The sequence below is a fragment of the Protopterus annectens genome, chromosome 9.part0 (genome assembly GCF_019279795.1).
Source record: "Protopterus annectens isolate FY-2018-M chromosome 9.part0, PAN1.0, whole genome shotgun sequence".
NCBI classification, from domain to species: Eukaryota; Metazoa; Chordata; order Ceratodontiformes; family Protopteridae; genus Protopterus; species Protopterus annectens.
The window spans coordinates 985,967,317-985,982,164 of record NC_056743.1 but is presented as its reverse complement, the minus strand read 5'-3'; the positions used below and the strand labels follow the sequence as shown (position 1 = coordinate 985,982,164).

At 40.5% G+C, this 14,848-nt stretch overlaps 1 protein-coding gene across 1 annotated transcript in view; it reads left to right on the top strand.

Annotated features, from left to right (window-relative positions):
• The window catches only part of ERBB3 (erb-b2 receptor tyrosine kinase 3), a 708,562-nt gene that overhangs the window by 550,592 nt on the left and 143,122 nt on the right, over positions 1-14,848 (top strand). Inside the window, exon 16 of the mRNA XM_044083747.1 lies at positions 12,120-12,173. Coding sequence (XP_043939682.1) covers positions 12,120-12,173 — 54 coding nt within the window. The remainder of the gene's footprint in view (positions 1-12,119; positions 12,174-14,848) is intronic.

The window sequence follows — 14,848 nt, the reverse complement described above, 5'->3', positions numbered from 1 at the left end:
CAGTTCTCTGCATTGCCCTTTGGCTTATCTACTGTGCCCAGAGTGTTCACGAAAGTTCTGGCTCCAGTGATAGCTTTCTTCAGGCTAAAAGGAATACAGATCTATCCTTATTTGGACGACTGCCTGATTCTGGCTCAAGGAAGGGAAGAGCTTCTTCATCATTTGGAATATGTGATAGCAGTGCTAAGATGCCTGGGGTATTCTGTGAACGAAATAAAGTCCAGTCTAGTACCCTCTCAGGACATGTGCTTTCTGGGTGTGAGACTGAATACAGCATCCCAGATGGCCTTTTAACCCCGGACAAACAAAAGAGTCTATCCCTTTACTTCCATCAGCTATCTCATCAGTCCGGGCTGACTGCAAGGACAGTCCTTCAAGCCTTAGGGCTCATGGCATCTTGTATTCTGGTGCTTCCCAATGCCAAACTGCATATGAGGAAGCTGCAATGGTATCTCAAAAATGTATGGACACAGCACTGCCAGGATCTAGACACTGTCATTCAAATAATACCTTGCATTCAAAAGGAATTTTTGTGGTGGGCTCAGGAATGTCACCTAAACAAGGGACTCTCTGTGACCCGACCAGAGGCGAGTCAGATTTTAACGACAGATGCCTCAGACAAAGCTTGGGGAGCTCATCTAAATGGAAAGTGGATACAAGACACGTGGCCTGCCAGACTACAACATCTACATATCAACCTGAAGGAGATGTTAGCAGTCCAGTTTGCATTAATAGCTTTCAAGGATTTACTTCTTCCAGGGCAGGTGTTGATTCTAACAGACAACACAACTGTCATGTGGTACATCAACAAGCAAGGGGAACACATTCTTATCCTCTATGCAGGCAAGCAATGATTTTGTGGGAGACTGCTCTCAGTTTACAGCTCAATCTTCAGGCAAGGTTTCTGCCAGGAGCACAGAACTCCTTAGCAGATGTGTTGAGCAGACGAATTATGGATCCCCACGAGTGGAAATTGGATCCTCATGTATTTCAGAAATTGACAGTGTCATGGGGAACTCCAGACATAGATCTGTTCGCTTCTCCACTAAACCATCAGCTGCCAAAGTTTTGCACAAAAGGTTTCATCCCACAGCTTGGAAAGTGGATGCTCTTTCTTTCAATTGGAGCAATCTTCATGTGTATGCCTTTCCTCCTCTGCCTCTCCTCCCAAAGGTACTTCTAAAGGTCAGACAGGACAAGCCAAGGATGATTTTAATAGCTCCAGATTGGCCTCGACAGCACTGGTACCCATTACTGAGAAGTCTGGTACGGAAGCCTCCATGGCCTTTGCCTTGATTCCACACCTGTTGTCACAGGAGGACAGCCATTTGCTGAATGTCAAACTTCACTCTCTTCACCTAACAGCCTGGCATATTCTGTTTTGAACCATAGAGGGTCTCAACTTCCACAACAAGTTTTGAATGTGATTTTGGAAGCTAGAAGGCCTAGTACAAGGAAAGTGTACGCAGATAAATGGAAGAGATTTTTATTTTGGAGTGCAGCAAAGATTTTGATGTTTCTGAGCCTAATTTGAGTGTGGCTCTTCAATATCTTACTGAGTTACTGGACAAAGGTTTGTCTTTCTCTTCTATTAAGGTTCATGCTGCAGCAATTTCGCTCACTATGATTGTGACCCACCATTGTTTTCTCATCCTTTGTTCAAGCAATTTCTTAGAGGGGCAAAGAATATAAGACCCCACGAAGAGCTCCTACTCCTGCTTGGGATCTCAATTTTGTGTTGGAGAAACTCACTCTACAACCTTTTGAGCCTGCAGCTACTTCTGAGTTGAAATATTTATCATGGAAGACTGCTTTTTGTTGGCAATTACCTCTGCAAGAAGGGTTTCTGAATTGCAGGCCCTTATGGCGGTTGAGCCTTTCTTGATTTTCCATAAGGATAGGGTATCATTACGTACTAATCCTTCCTTTATGCCTAAGGTGGTTTCTAGTGTGGCTTTAAACCAAACTATTCATTTGCCTACTTTTTATGCAAATCCCCAAAATAAAGGGGAAAAGATTTTGCACTCTTTAGATGTACACAGGCAGTTGCGTTATTATTTGGACAGAACTAAAGGGTTCAGGCAGTCTCAGCAGTTGTTTGTTTCTTTTGCTTTGAGTTCTCAGGGCAAGCCTGTGTCAAAACAAACTATTTCTAAGTGGATTGGGTTTTGCATTGCTTTCTGTTACTCCCATCATGGCAAGGAAGTTCCAGCTGGGATTAGGCCTCATTCCACTAGGGCTACTGCCACTTCAACAGCTTTTTTGAGGGGTGTGGCAACCAAGGATATTTTGGAGGCAGCTACTTGGAGTTCAGTGCATACTTTCTCTAGGCATTATCACCTGCCACTTTACTCTAAATCCAGGGCTGGTTTTGCCACTGCTGTTTTGCATGGCATTTTGGCAGGTCCTGCTTCCTTGTAGTTAGCCATCCTCCCTTTCCTCTGCTTTGGGATTCTACCCAAGTGTAAGGACTGCAGCAATGTGAGATGAAGAACATAGTACAGTTTTGTACCTACCATAAATGTAGATGTTCGAAGATCCACATTGCTGCAGTCCAATTTACCCTCCCTCCTTCCCCTCTACAGTTAGAGGTGGTTGTGTGGGTTGGGTTGTACATAATGTGTATATTGTATATATTGTACATATAGTTAGTGCAAGGGTGGTTGGTTGGTTGTTTGCTGTCTTTTGGTTTTGACCTTTATTTTAGGGTCTTCTGACATCTGGGGCAAGAAAAGACTGAGGATATGACGTCGGTCATGCGCATTTGTACCCTGACGTCCTGATGTCAGTCAAATGCGCCTTGACCGACGTCAGCCTTATACTTTGATATTCGGGCCGACCGAGGACAGCGGACTACCCAAGTGTAAGGACTGCAGCAATGTGGATCTTCGAACATCTACATTTATGGTAGGTACAAAACTGTACTTTTGCTTGAACATGGACTGTTCTACTTTTATGTACAAAGTCTAAGGAGTCCAGAACGAGCAACTGAGCTTCCATAGTTTGAGAACAACTTCAAAAATGTGCTGATTGTGGTTCTGTAATAGGGTCCCCTGCTTGCAACTACAAATCTGTACAGCTGATCACTCATTTTTGTGAGGCTTCAGGATGCCAAATTAATAAAGCACGTTTTGATTTTTACCTTGGGAAACAAAAGTTTGTCATCCAGCAGGTTTTCATAGGAAAGGGTGCCCAGGTTACAGTTGTAAGCTGAACAGGATTTTTCCACATCCTTCAGTGTAAATGTTGTTGCCAAGCAGAAGAAATACATTATTTTTGTATAGTTCTTGATCCATTATGGCAACGCATCCCCCATTCTCAACTTTTATTCATCTGAGAGAGTGGGTACTGCAGAATCTAAGAGCCTCTTGTTCTAGTTTGGCAAGGTAAAAGAACCTGCAAGTTGGAGGGTCATTAGTGCAGTACATATTTCCCTTTCATAATGCTTTTCAAAAGCGGTTTTCACATGATGAGGAAGTGGAGTAAAGTAGCGTGGTTCTGCCTAGATGTCTGATGTTTTCCTGTAGGACGCTCATTACACCATACTTTTAAATTCAAATTCCTTGTAGCCTTCTTCATTCATAGGTTGTTATCTCAAGGTTTATTCTCTCACTGGGAGTGAAGGTAGAACAATCCTGTATGACCATATTAATGTCTGTCTTCAAGGAGTGTCCTGACAAATTAATTACTTCAAACTTGGTATTAGAGGGAAACCCCTGAGTAGCCACTATATGGATAGATTTGTAGGTTTTACTGTTAGACTGTGTTTGGGAAGTTCCTGGGAACTATTTCTTGTGTTTGGCTTTCTTCTTCTAATGAAACCTATTTGTTATTTATTTATTTATTTGTCATTTGTTAGCCAGGTTAATCCAGCTGAGCCAAAGACCCATTTTCAGTGGAGACCTGAGGAGAAAAGTTCCAGAAAAAAAATTAACATTAACATGCATACATTCAAAAAAAAAAAAAAAACAACAGTATTACAATAGTTATATCATACATTGGAAAAGCAAGTGAATTACTTAGCTATATCATTGGACACATTTACAGTAATGGAGGGTTACAATCAATGTCTATACAAAATAAAAAGCTGAGTGATCAGTAGATGAGTTTTTAGAGGAAAAATCAGACTTGGGTACATACTAGTATGTCATAATTTTACAGAAAACAGAGCTAGATTGGTAATAAAATATGATAGTGTTGCTATTTACAATGAGTATACATAGAAGAAGGCTTAATATTTAGAGTAAAGAGAGGTAGAGAAGGGGGGGGGCAAAGTAGGGTCCTGGCATAGACAGGAGCTAGAGTATTTTTCTGGTTGTAGTAACTGGTGGGGAATCTTTTGTCAATTCTTGCCTCAGATACTGCTGGGCCCCATGCCTCTTTGAGGGCATGGGATTCTTGAACTAGTCTAAATGATTTTCTTGGTTCGGGATAGCCCCATTTTCTGGGGTGTCTCGTCCCTTTCTATTATCTTCGTAGGGGGTTGTGCTGGGGGGAAACAACTAAAATGGTGATGGCAATGTGAAGGACTACAGGTAAAGCTCATGGTGGTGCTAGTCCTTTTTAATTTTGGAGGTAGGCCTCACAGGATGTGTTATTGCCATCTGGTGGGTATCCAGGTCTGTATGTTCATCCAAAATGGACACCTGGGCCAAAACCTGTAGGACCCCATGAGCCTCTCCAACTGTGGCAGCAGGAAAGGAACTCTAGTATTCTTGAAGATCCATGAGGATTTTTTATGTTGTCTTTCCTTTTGAGAAAGTCTTTTGTTAATGCAGTCTGTTGACATTATTGGTGTAACGTCTGTGGGTCTTCAGACCAAATAAGATTGTTTAATTCTTCCACTAACAAATTTGAAATTACTGCAATTGTGCTGAGCTCATATTTGTTATGTTCACGCAGGATATCCAGGCATTCAGTTCTAGCTTTCTCATTTACATTTCTTTATATACCCATCAGTTCCTCATCTAGGTAAAACATATGTGGGCATTTCATAGTTCAAAGTCCCATGAGTATTGTCCTGCCTTCCAAGCCGGCCACAGAGAAGAGATGGTCTCATTACTAAAACACATGGTCTTATTACAGGTTGTTACTCTTGGTTCTTGTGTTTCTTCACTTTCTTTTCTAAAGTGAGTATCAGTTTCAGTGGACCTGGCTGTCAACATTGTTATTGTTACCATTCTGCCTAACACCATATTTATATTTTAGAGCCTTCTTGACCCAGAATGAAAATAATTTACTTGTCTTCACTATAGCGTGATTGACTAGCAGCAATTCAGCTGCTCAGCAATGTCACCAAGCAACATTGCTTAGGCACCTGTTCTGATTTGGTGAAACATTCATTAGGGTCTATTGCTTTTCCACTGGGCAGTTACCAATGTTGTAGAATCCATTTCAGTTCCAACAAAGTATCTGAAGCAGAAGTAAAACTGCCAGCAGCACTGTGCGTAAAGTCATATAAAAGTTTAACGGTAAAGACAAATGTATCTGGTTACCTTCATATTATTCAGCACAAAAGTATCAGCAGATTGTTACTTGTTTCATTTATATATTTAAAATAATTAAGTGACAAAAATGGCTTGGAATTGGTTTTAAACCAACCAAACCTGAATAACTTTAAAAACGTGTACAAGATAACATGGTAATGTTGTTCTTTGTAGAATATTTATATAGTTCACTTGTATTTATCTTTTACTTTTTCATAATTGAGGTGGGGCAACAAAGTGTCTCCTCCTAGTTTCCCAGTAAACATATGTGAATAACTTTAAAACAAAACAGGACAGCGTATTACTGCAACCTTGCCATGTGTTCCCCTTGACATAATTTGCTGTTTGACTCGTCTTTAATACAAAAATATTCACTGTTTGTTTTGTAATGTGCAAAAAGGTGGGGGGGGTTGCCATTTAAAAAAAAATATGAATAAATTGAAAGCAAAAATGTTTCATAATGCATTTGCAAATGCAAAATGTGTTTAGTTTACCATCTACTAAATGAGTGCTATTTCATTCACATATAGCTTTCAAATTTTGTTTTAGTAACAAAGAACTCAAAACATTTACATTTTTATAAATGCAGTGCTTTTGCAGTTCTGTCTAGAAGGCACAACATAAGAATGTTACTTACCATGAAAATGCCAGAAATATTTTACCCACCCATAGGGAGTAAAGGCATATAGGCCTGACTGTGCTTCAGACTTAATACTGACTTGTCCTTCTTGGAGGGGGGTGGGCTGATACAGGACCCACTGCAGGATGACTACCTGGAAGGAGATCTCAGATGTGCATTTCTTACACAAGGGGGTGGGAGTCAGGTTAGGAAGCCTAGCCAAGAATAGCAGATGTGGAGAAGCTTACAGCCACATTAGGCCAGAATAGTTAGCATTGCACTATACTTGCCAACAGCAGGGAGAAGGAGTTAGATGAATACATCACATAACTCAGACCACATTATGATGACCATGATCCTCAGCTCTCGCCTTCCTTGTCTGGTGTCTCTGCATACTGGGGATCACAACAGAACAGTTGCTCCTATCGGAGGGGGTGGCTCAGTGGTATTATAGGATCAGGGCCCAGAAGCAGGTTAAAAGAAATTAAATGGCAATATCTTTCCTTGTGCAAATTGACCTTAAATGCTCACTAGGTCTTCAAACTGTGTTGCTGTACTCAGTGCAAATGTTTTTGATATGTTCATAAGGCCAGTTTATAGTTTTGAATTGTATATATCCTCATTCTCTTCCAATTTGAGTGTGTGTGTGTGTGTGTGTGTGTGTGTGTGTGTGTGTGTGTGTGTGTGTGTGTGTGTGTGTGTGTGTGTGTGTGTGTCTGCATGTCTCTGTCACTCCCTCTCATTCACTCTTTTTACACATACATGTAGGTATATATGAGTATATTATCAAACAAAGAACATTCTGAATGCAGACCATGAAAAGAATGATTATTTTGGATGTAATCCAAAATGATCAAAAACTAAAACTAATTTTTTGCATTGGGGTAAGCTCCCCAATACCCCCAAATGCCCTGCTAATTATATAGACCAACTCAGAAATTGCAAAACAGCAGGGTAGGGGCAAATCCCCTTACCCTCTGCACCAGGATCCCATACAAAATGCTGGTGGCAAAAACTTTATTGAAAACAATGTTCACTCATACTACTTCATTGTTATTTACAACCTGAAAAAAACATTTCCTCAGACTGTAGCCACACACACACACATAGACACACACACACACACACACACACACACTTACAGCTGCATCGTCACCATTCCCATTTTCTACATGCAGTGAGGGTGTCTTGTCAGCTGTCATCATCTTGCTCAGTTCAATGCCATTCTCTTACCTTCTTTGACGGTCATGCCCGATTGACACAGGTCATCTCTCAAACAGTCCATCCATCATCTCTTTGCTGCATACCCTTGTTTCCTCTTGCATTTATACGTTTAATATATGATAGATAAATAGATGTGTGTGTGTGTGTGTGTGTGTGTGTGTGTGTGTGTGTGTGTGTGTGTGTGTGTGTGTGTGTGTGTGTGTGTGTGTGTGTGTGTGTGTGTGTGTGTGTGTGTGTGTGTGTGTGTATGTGTATGTGTGTGTGTGTATGTGTGTGTGTGTGTGTGTGTGTGTGTGTGTGTGTGTGTGTGTGTGTGTGTGTGTGTGTGTGTGTGTGTGTGTGTATGTGTGTGTGTGTGTGTGTGTGTGTGTGTGTATGTGTGTGTGTATGTGTATGTGTGTGTGTGTGTGTGTGTGTGTGTGTGTGTGTGTGTGTGTGTGTGTGTGTGTGTGTGTGTGTGTGTGTGTGTGTGTGTGTGTGTGTGTGTGTGTGTGTGTGTGTGTGTGTGTGTGTGTGTGTGTGTGTGTGTGTGTGTGTGTGTATACACATGGATGTTTGCTTGTTTGTGCTTGTGCCTTTCCTTTGTTACGTTTATTAAAATTATTGTAGGATAATAGTCTGCTTTACAAAATATACGGAATGTAGCAAAAGAACAGTGTTTTAAAAGAAATTAAAATTTAGCCACTAAACACATTCTCAACTAAAAAAAAATATTTAAAAAGTGATTAACACTTGAAAATAATGAAATCTGAACTTAGAGCCAAAAATCTTTCAATAGTCACCTGTGTTTCTTTTATAGTCTCCATACCCCAAGTCCAGGCATAAGCGCTTTCATCTAAATCACAATTTTGAGTACTGCAGCACATAACTGGTAATATAACACCACATTCTGTCCCATGTATACATTGAATGGGACCAAGTTGAGTAGTAGGATGCCATATTACAGTACTGCTGTTATGGTCAAGCATTATCTGGGTGACTTAGCTACACTGGAAGAGTTTGTGCTTTAGGATGAGGATGCAAAGTTTGAAGCACTGTAGGTGCTAAAGTTACAAGTGTTTTGAAGGCTGAATTTAGTATTACATCTTCCAACACATACATTTATTTACTTAAAAATTTCAAACTGTTCAGTAGCTCAGTGCTAAAATGATTAATGTGTACAACTCTTTATAGCAAGTACGTGCTCATGTCAATCTGTAAGAGAAATACTTTTACAAGGATAAGAGGTATTTTACTTTTATTTTACTGTTTGCTTTCCTGGGTAGACTGTCTCACATGAAGAATGTCATATGAACTAAGGCTGTGCAGGAACAACAGTGAGGCTATTTCTGACACAGGCTGACCCTTAGAACTGTTACCCATGATGGTGTCATGCTCCTGAGGTCGCAATGCCTGATAGCCTGGGATCTGCCTTGGTCTTCTGCATAATTAGTGCATTTTCTTAGGCCCTGTAACAGATTAGAGATGGACCTAGATATGTAAGCAGGTACATTACTATGCTGAGAATAATAGCCACATGTCTTTTGATGTCCTTCCTTAGATCACTGTTGCAGTATTCCAGGACTGATGGGTTATTTTGCTGAGGTAACCTGACATCTGGCTGGCTTACCAAAGCATGAAAACATGTGTATGCTCATACATCCACCATATGATCTCAGGCCACAAGTGTAATGGTACATAAGCAGACGTAGGAGAGCAAAATCCTCAGACTATCTTGCCAACCATCTGACTGCAGGATCTTCTCTCTGGTTGGTCTGTTCTTGTTCTCCTCATTGTTGTAGGCTGCTACCATTGCCTAGACATACTCAGATAAGTGCCTTGTTGAGGAACCTTCTTTTTTTGTATTTTTCTCAAAAGATGTGTCAATATTAGCTAAAAGAGAGAACTGTGACTGTAGTAGGCAGTTACCTTGTAAGGACCTCCACTACCAGTGTATATTATGTCTAGGGGTTGAACACAGTTACAGAAACTGTCAGATCTGCCAATTGTTTATCCATAAAACTCTCCATACTTAGCCTTTTTGTTTAATTACAAACTTAGAAACCCAAATGGCTAAGGGCACTGCTGTGGTTAGTAAATAGTTTGAGCAGAATTGCCAGGGCAGGTTAAAAATTGGAGTAGAGGGTGGGACAGATTTGATTATGGATGGAGAAGAGCAAAAGCTTAGAATCAGTGAAAGATTAAATTGTTGGGTATCTTAAAAAGAGGTGAAATACAAATCAGAGAGAATGTTGGGACTGGGAGGCAGTTGAAGCTGGGTGTATAATGGGGGAGATGAAAGCAGAAGCAGTATGTAAACTGAAGGAACTGCTAATATAAGCAGTCAGTTAGAGGTGGAAAAGCTGGAATGCTAGAAGTGGGAGGTAAAACACAGACTGTGCTCAGGCATTCACAGGTGGAACACTGAAGCAGTTGAGATTCCATCTTGCTAGTGAGATGGTCAAATGCTCAAATAATATGGTTTGGCCAAAGCACAAATTTATTGAAGCAAAGAGCAAAAATGTTCCACAGTAGATATGTGTAGGACCACAACTATAGAGATAGATTCTAGCAACACAGAGTAAGTCCAAGTAAAAGCATTTGCAAATCTGTCTTGATTAAGACATCATGGGATATATGCACATTACCCCAGGGGACATAAAAGTGTTCCACCACATTGTCTATTGAATGGACAATGACACACAAGTGTTTAATAATGCACTCAGTCCAACAAACCAGACTCCACTAGCCACAAACATGTTTTACCTTTGTTTGGGCTTATCATTAAAACATAAGTAAAAGTCTTGCTATACTCTGAAACACTTAGCTTATAAAAAGCCCAATGCCTATTAATCAAGGGAGAATGCAAGGTGATGTTCAAACAAAAGAATGGAAAGGTCCTAAAACAGATGCATATAGGCTCCAATTGATCATTGATGGAGGTAGCTTGGCCAGAGTTTGCCCTTGTCCCTAAACAAATCTAGTGTGCAGAAGAAAAGCATCTTGTGTGTAGGGGGGCAGGGAGGGTAGGAGAAGGGCACTGACCTAAAGAAAAAATGTGAATTCAAAAATGAACATGATTGCTTGGCTTGCAGTCAACTCTTTTATTAACAAACTGAGGGACTGTCATGGAACCAACCAGCACTGGCATGGTGATGGGACATGCCAGTCACAGAGCAAACGCTTCTGCTGCTGTGAAATCCTTATATCTGGAAAGTAGTTGTACACTGCACTGGTAATGAGTGACCACTGTTGAAGCTCCAGTCCATTTTTTTAAGGTGTGAGCTGTTCCACGGTGAAAATGTAATGGGTCAGATTCAGTGCTGGCTGCGGTTCCTGTAGAGTGTCTAAGGATTATGGTTGCAAAGGGAATGTTTGAGACAGTAGAGACAACCTTTTGTTTTTTTTTTGTTTTTTTTTGGGGGGGGGGGCAGTCCACATTTTCTGCCCTCCATTAGTCATTTACTGTGATACATTGAGCCATTTGGTCCTCAAAGGGAGAGAGCCATTCCTGGCCGATTTGTTCCCTGTGGAGGGAAAGCCAATTGCTAGGGCAGTCATGTTGGCAGCCAGCAGGATTTTTCTGCTAAGTCCATAGCCTCACCTCCTGGTGAATACATCACTGCAGGGGCCTCATGCCATCCCATGGTGTGTGCATGGTCCCACACACACACACACACACACACACACACACACACACACACACACACACACACACACACACACACACACACTTCAACAAGGGCTACCTAACTTGAGAGGATGAGCTCACCCTTGTCAATGGCCATAGTTCTTAACCTCATAGTGCAAGAAATCCAAAAATATGGACATATTTTAAATACTGCTGTTATAAATTTTTCTAGATTAACAGAATTTGCAATAGCATGCATTTCTGAAGGGTTTGAAGTCTAAAACTGAAATGTATGTCATTATTTAGTGACTTCAATTCTCAGTTGTTTGACAGAAAACCACACAATTTATAAGGAACAGACCAAAAACGTGAGGCAAAAATGTGGACATTCTGAAAAAAAGCTGTACAGTTGAGAGGTATTTTAATAGCCTTTGTGACCAGCCAGCCTCCTTTTGCTATGGATCAAATCAGCTGACCAGGAAACCACAGTTCTTCCACTCACCAGGATGGGTGGGCTGGTAGAAGCTGCTCACTCCCACCCCTCCTCACCTAACACGTCCAATACCCAAGCTACTGTAAAACTCCAAGTTGTCCGAGTCGCAGTGTGGGCTTCTTCCCTCTGTGCCACAGGCAGGTTAGTAATAAAGACAGCTTTGAGTAGTGACTAATTTTCTTGATGTATTCGAGGAAATTAGCCTTTGAGGAGCCACGCTGTCTTTATTCACTTTTTATGAGGCTTGATGCTTTAGTTAAGTATTGCCAAACAGCACTTTGATGAACTGTAGTAACAAAGTTGCAAGATACATTGATTTAAAACCATCCTGCAGTGGAAAATACATTAATACAAAAAGACTTGTTTATCCCATGTTTCTTTACATTTTAAAAAGTATGTTTTTTGAAATGTCTGTGGTGTTATATTTTTATTTATGCTAGGGACAAGGATGATTTACAGGTAACCTAAATAATTGAATTTGCAGCTGTAATGTGATGGGTGGGCTACTGTGAGTAATTTGCACTGATATACTTTACTCAGCGGAAAGGGTTCTTATGCTTCATTAGTAAAATGAAATGATTATAAAAGTGTGGGGCATGAAAGTGGCAAATGTGTTGTGGTTTGCAAACTGATAATTCCTAATATGTTGTTTTTGTTTTGTTTTGTCTTTGATTTTCTTTGTATTAGGTGCACTGGTCCTTCCAAGTATGACTGCACAGAACCAACTGAAAGAAGTTTTAGGTACTGTTCTACAAAAGCATTTCTTTTACACTGTCTTTATCTTGCTTTACTATAGGTGTAAGGGTCCCTTCAGCTCCGATTGCATTCTGTACCTACCATGGATGGCCTCCAGCAGTTCTCAGCATGATAGGTAACATTGTGTTTCAGTGCCCCATTACACAGGAAACAGCTCTGTAGACTAGTTTGAGGGTGTGTGATAGTGTGTGCATTGAGAAGCTAGAGTCTGGAGTGGGGACAGTCTTACTACTATGAAAACAGAAAGCAAACCAGAGGTCCACTTTACAGTTCCTCTTGAATTCTACATTTCATCAAGTGTGTCCCCACTTTTCTATGGGAATTCATCACAGTAGAATTGGAATTTAGTCTATATACTACATGAAATCAAGCTCTGATCACAATAACAGAGAGAAAACAGGTGTCACTTGTCTCTAGCACATCAACAGGGCTAAATAGGGAATGTAGACATCACCTGGTGATGTCTTGTAGTAATGCATTCATCTTCAAAAAAAATTCATTGACACTGACCCGACTAGTAGAATATGCCTCAGTTTTTAAGCCTTCATCCTACCCTGCACCTTGTCTGGCTATCTGATACCAGAACCCACATTCAGACTTGTTTCTTCTGTATCATTGAATGCAGTTGAACAGCTACAGCATAAACCTCTCATTATTTAGTGCAGAAACTAAAAGGAAACTGTCTAGGCTTAAAATGGCCTGCAAGGGCAGCTAGCCCAGTACTTAACAATGAAAGAACCTAGCAATATTATCATTTTTGTACCAGACAAGAACTGCTTGAGTTATTCTTTCTGCACTGAAGTTCCCTGCATGATATTTGTATGCATTCCACTGTAATTCTCACTTGCTTTGCCAACCTGTATCTCTTTTCTTGTGTTCTCTGATGTTCATCCTGTCTTTTGCCTTTAGTCTCCTTTTTGTCTGCTAGCAGTCTGAGTTGTTATCCTTCAGGTTAGCAGATATTGTCTCACTACTTAATATGCAGAAATTCTCCATGTGAGTTATGTTTTGGTCCACTTCTATTCAGTCACACTTCAAATCTGTCTCCAGCAGTGAGATTTTTTTTTCATCTTTTTTCTCCCCTTTGCCTGCCAACCGTTAGCCCTTCTGTGACCTGTTAGGCTGTTTTGTCACCCATAAGCAAGAGCTGCTCACACAAAGCCAACATCCAGAGAGTTGTCAGATTTTTTTTTTTAATTTACTGTAATGACTTTCCCAATGATAAATGTGCACAGATGCTTGGGCCTACTATGCCTTCCATTTTGAATGTATATGTTCCTGCATACACCCTATGATGGCATCTACACGGGCACAGGTTGGCAGAGCTAAGCACAAGTTTCTGGTCCATATGCTGCATTCCATGCACCTTTCTGTCTAGTATTACACCAGGCCAGATCACCCCCACCCGTCCGCCAGGATCAGCAAACTGCATTGCATATTAGCAATTTCCATTGATGGTGTCTCCAGGACCCAGGACATGAGTTTATCTTGGCTAATCAGGGCTGCAGTTAATACTTTATCTATTTCTGCCACAGAGCTGACTCCAGTAGAAACGACTGACACCATTATCAACCTCTGTTGCTACAACAGTCAGATGTAGACCTCCTCCACAGCAGTCAGTCTTCAGCATGTCCATTCATTGCTAATCATGCTAGGTTGCTAACCCATTGACAATATTATGGTACACTACATGGCAGGTATTCTTGGGTTCCTTCTCACCTTCCTTCTATCCATTCCTCACTAGTCAAGGTTTAGCCATGCATTCCCCAATGTTCATATTTAGGTTATTTTTCCAGCATTCCCTCTCAAGCCTTTTGTCTTCCACTCACCTATAGCCATTGACAGTCCTGATGTTTCTTCTGTATAGTCTTGCTTCTGTTTTTCTTACCCTTCGGTTATAGCTATATGATTTGTGTTCCATTTCATACATTCTGATCTATGTAAAGAATTAAGAATGTCTACCATTAGCTATGTGGACACCAGTATTAGTGTTATCTTAGAAAAATAGTACATGGCACTGAAGCCATTACGTTTGTTTTACTGGTTTATACTTAGTGATGTTATGCTCTGCAAAAAGGACCCATTTTTGACAGAGTAATGATACTCTCTGTTTCTGTCAGGAATGTGGTCAGAAATGGGTTGTTTCCTGTGTTATGGAATAGTAACACCTACACTCCTCCCTCCATGTAAATGTTACTAATCAATTAAACTACTTGACTAATCAGTCACAGTGATCAATAATAACATTAGTCACAATCTTTTCATATCATTAACTTTCTAATTTGTGGTACCTGCTGAGGACTGTCATTTGTTGCAAATATGTCTTTCATGTTTGCTTTATGTATGTTTATATTACGTGCTGCTTCCTCAGGGGAAAAATGCCAAAGTCCACGGGGGATTGTGCATTCTAAGTAAGATAAATTTGAGTGAAACCATATATTTCCCACTGTGCCTAATGAGTTTTTTTTTTGAGTTACATGTTCTTCCTTGGAATCAGTTCATATAACACAAGGTAAGTATATTAGGAACTTACCATGATTGTACATGTTTGAGTAGATCACTACTACAATCCTAAGTCTTTGGAATTCTTGTTTGCAGTTGGCCCAAATACCAGAGAATTTCACCATCTCTTAGCTAGCAGATGCCCTCCCTACTCAATG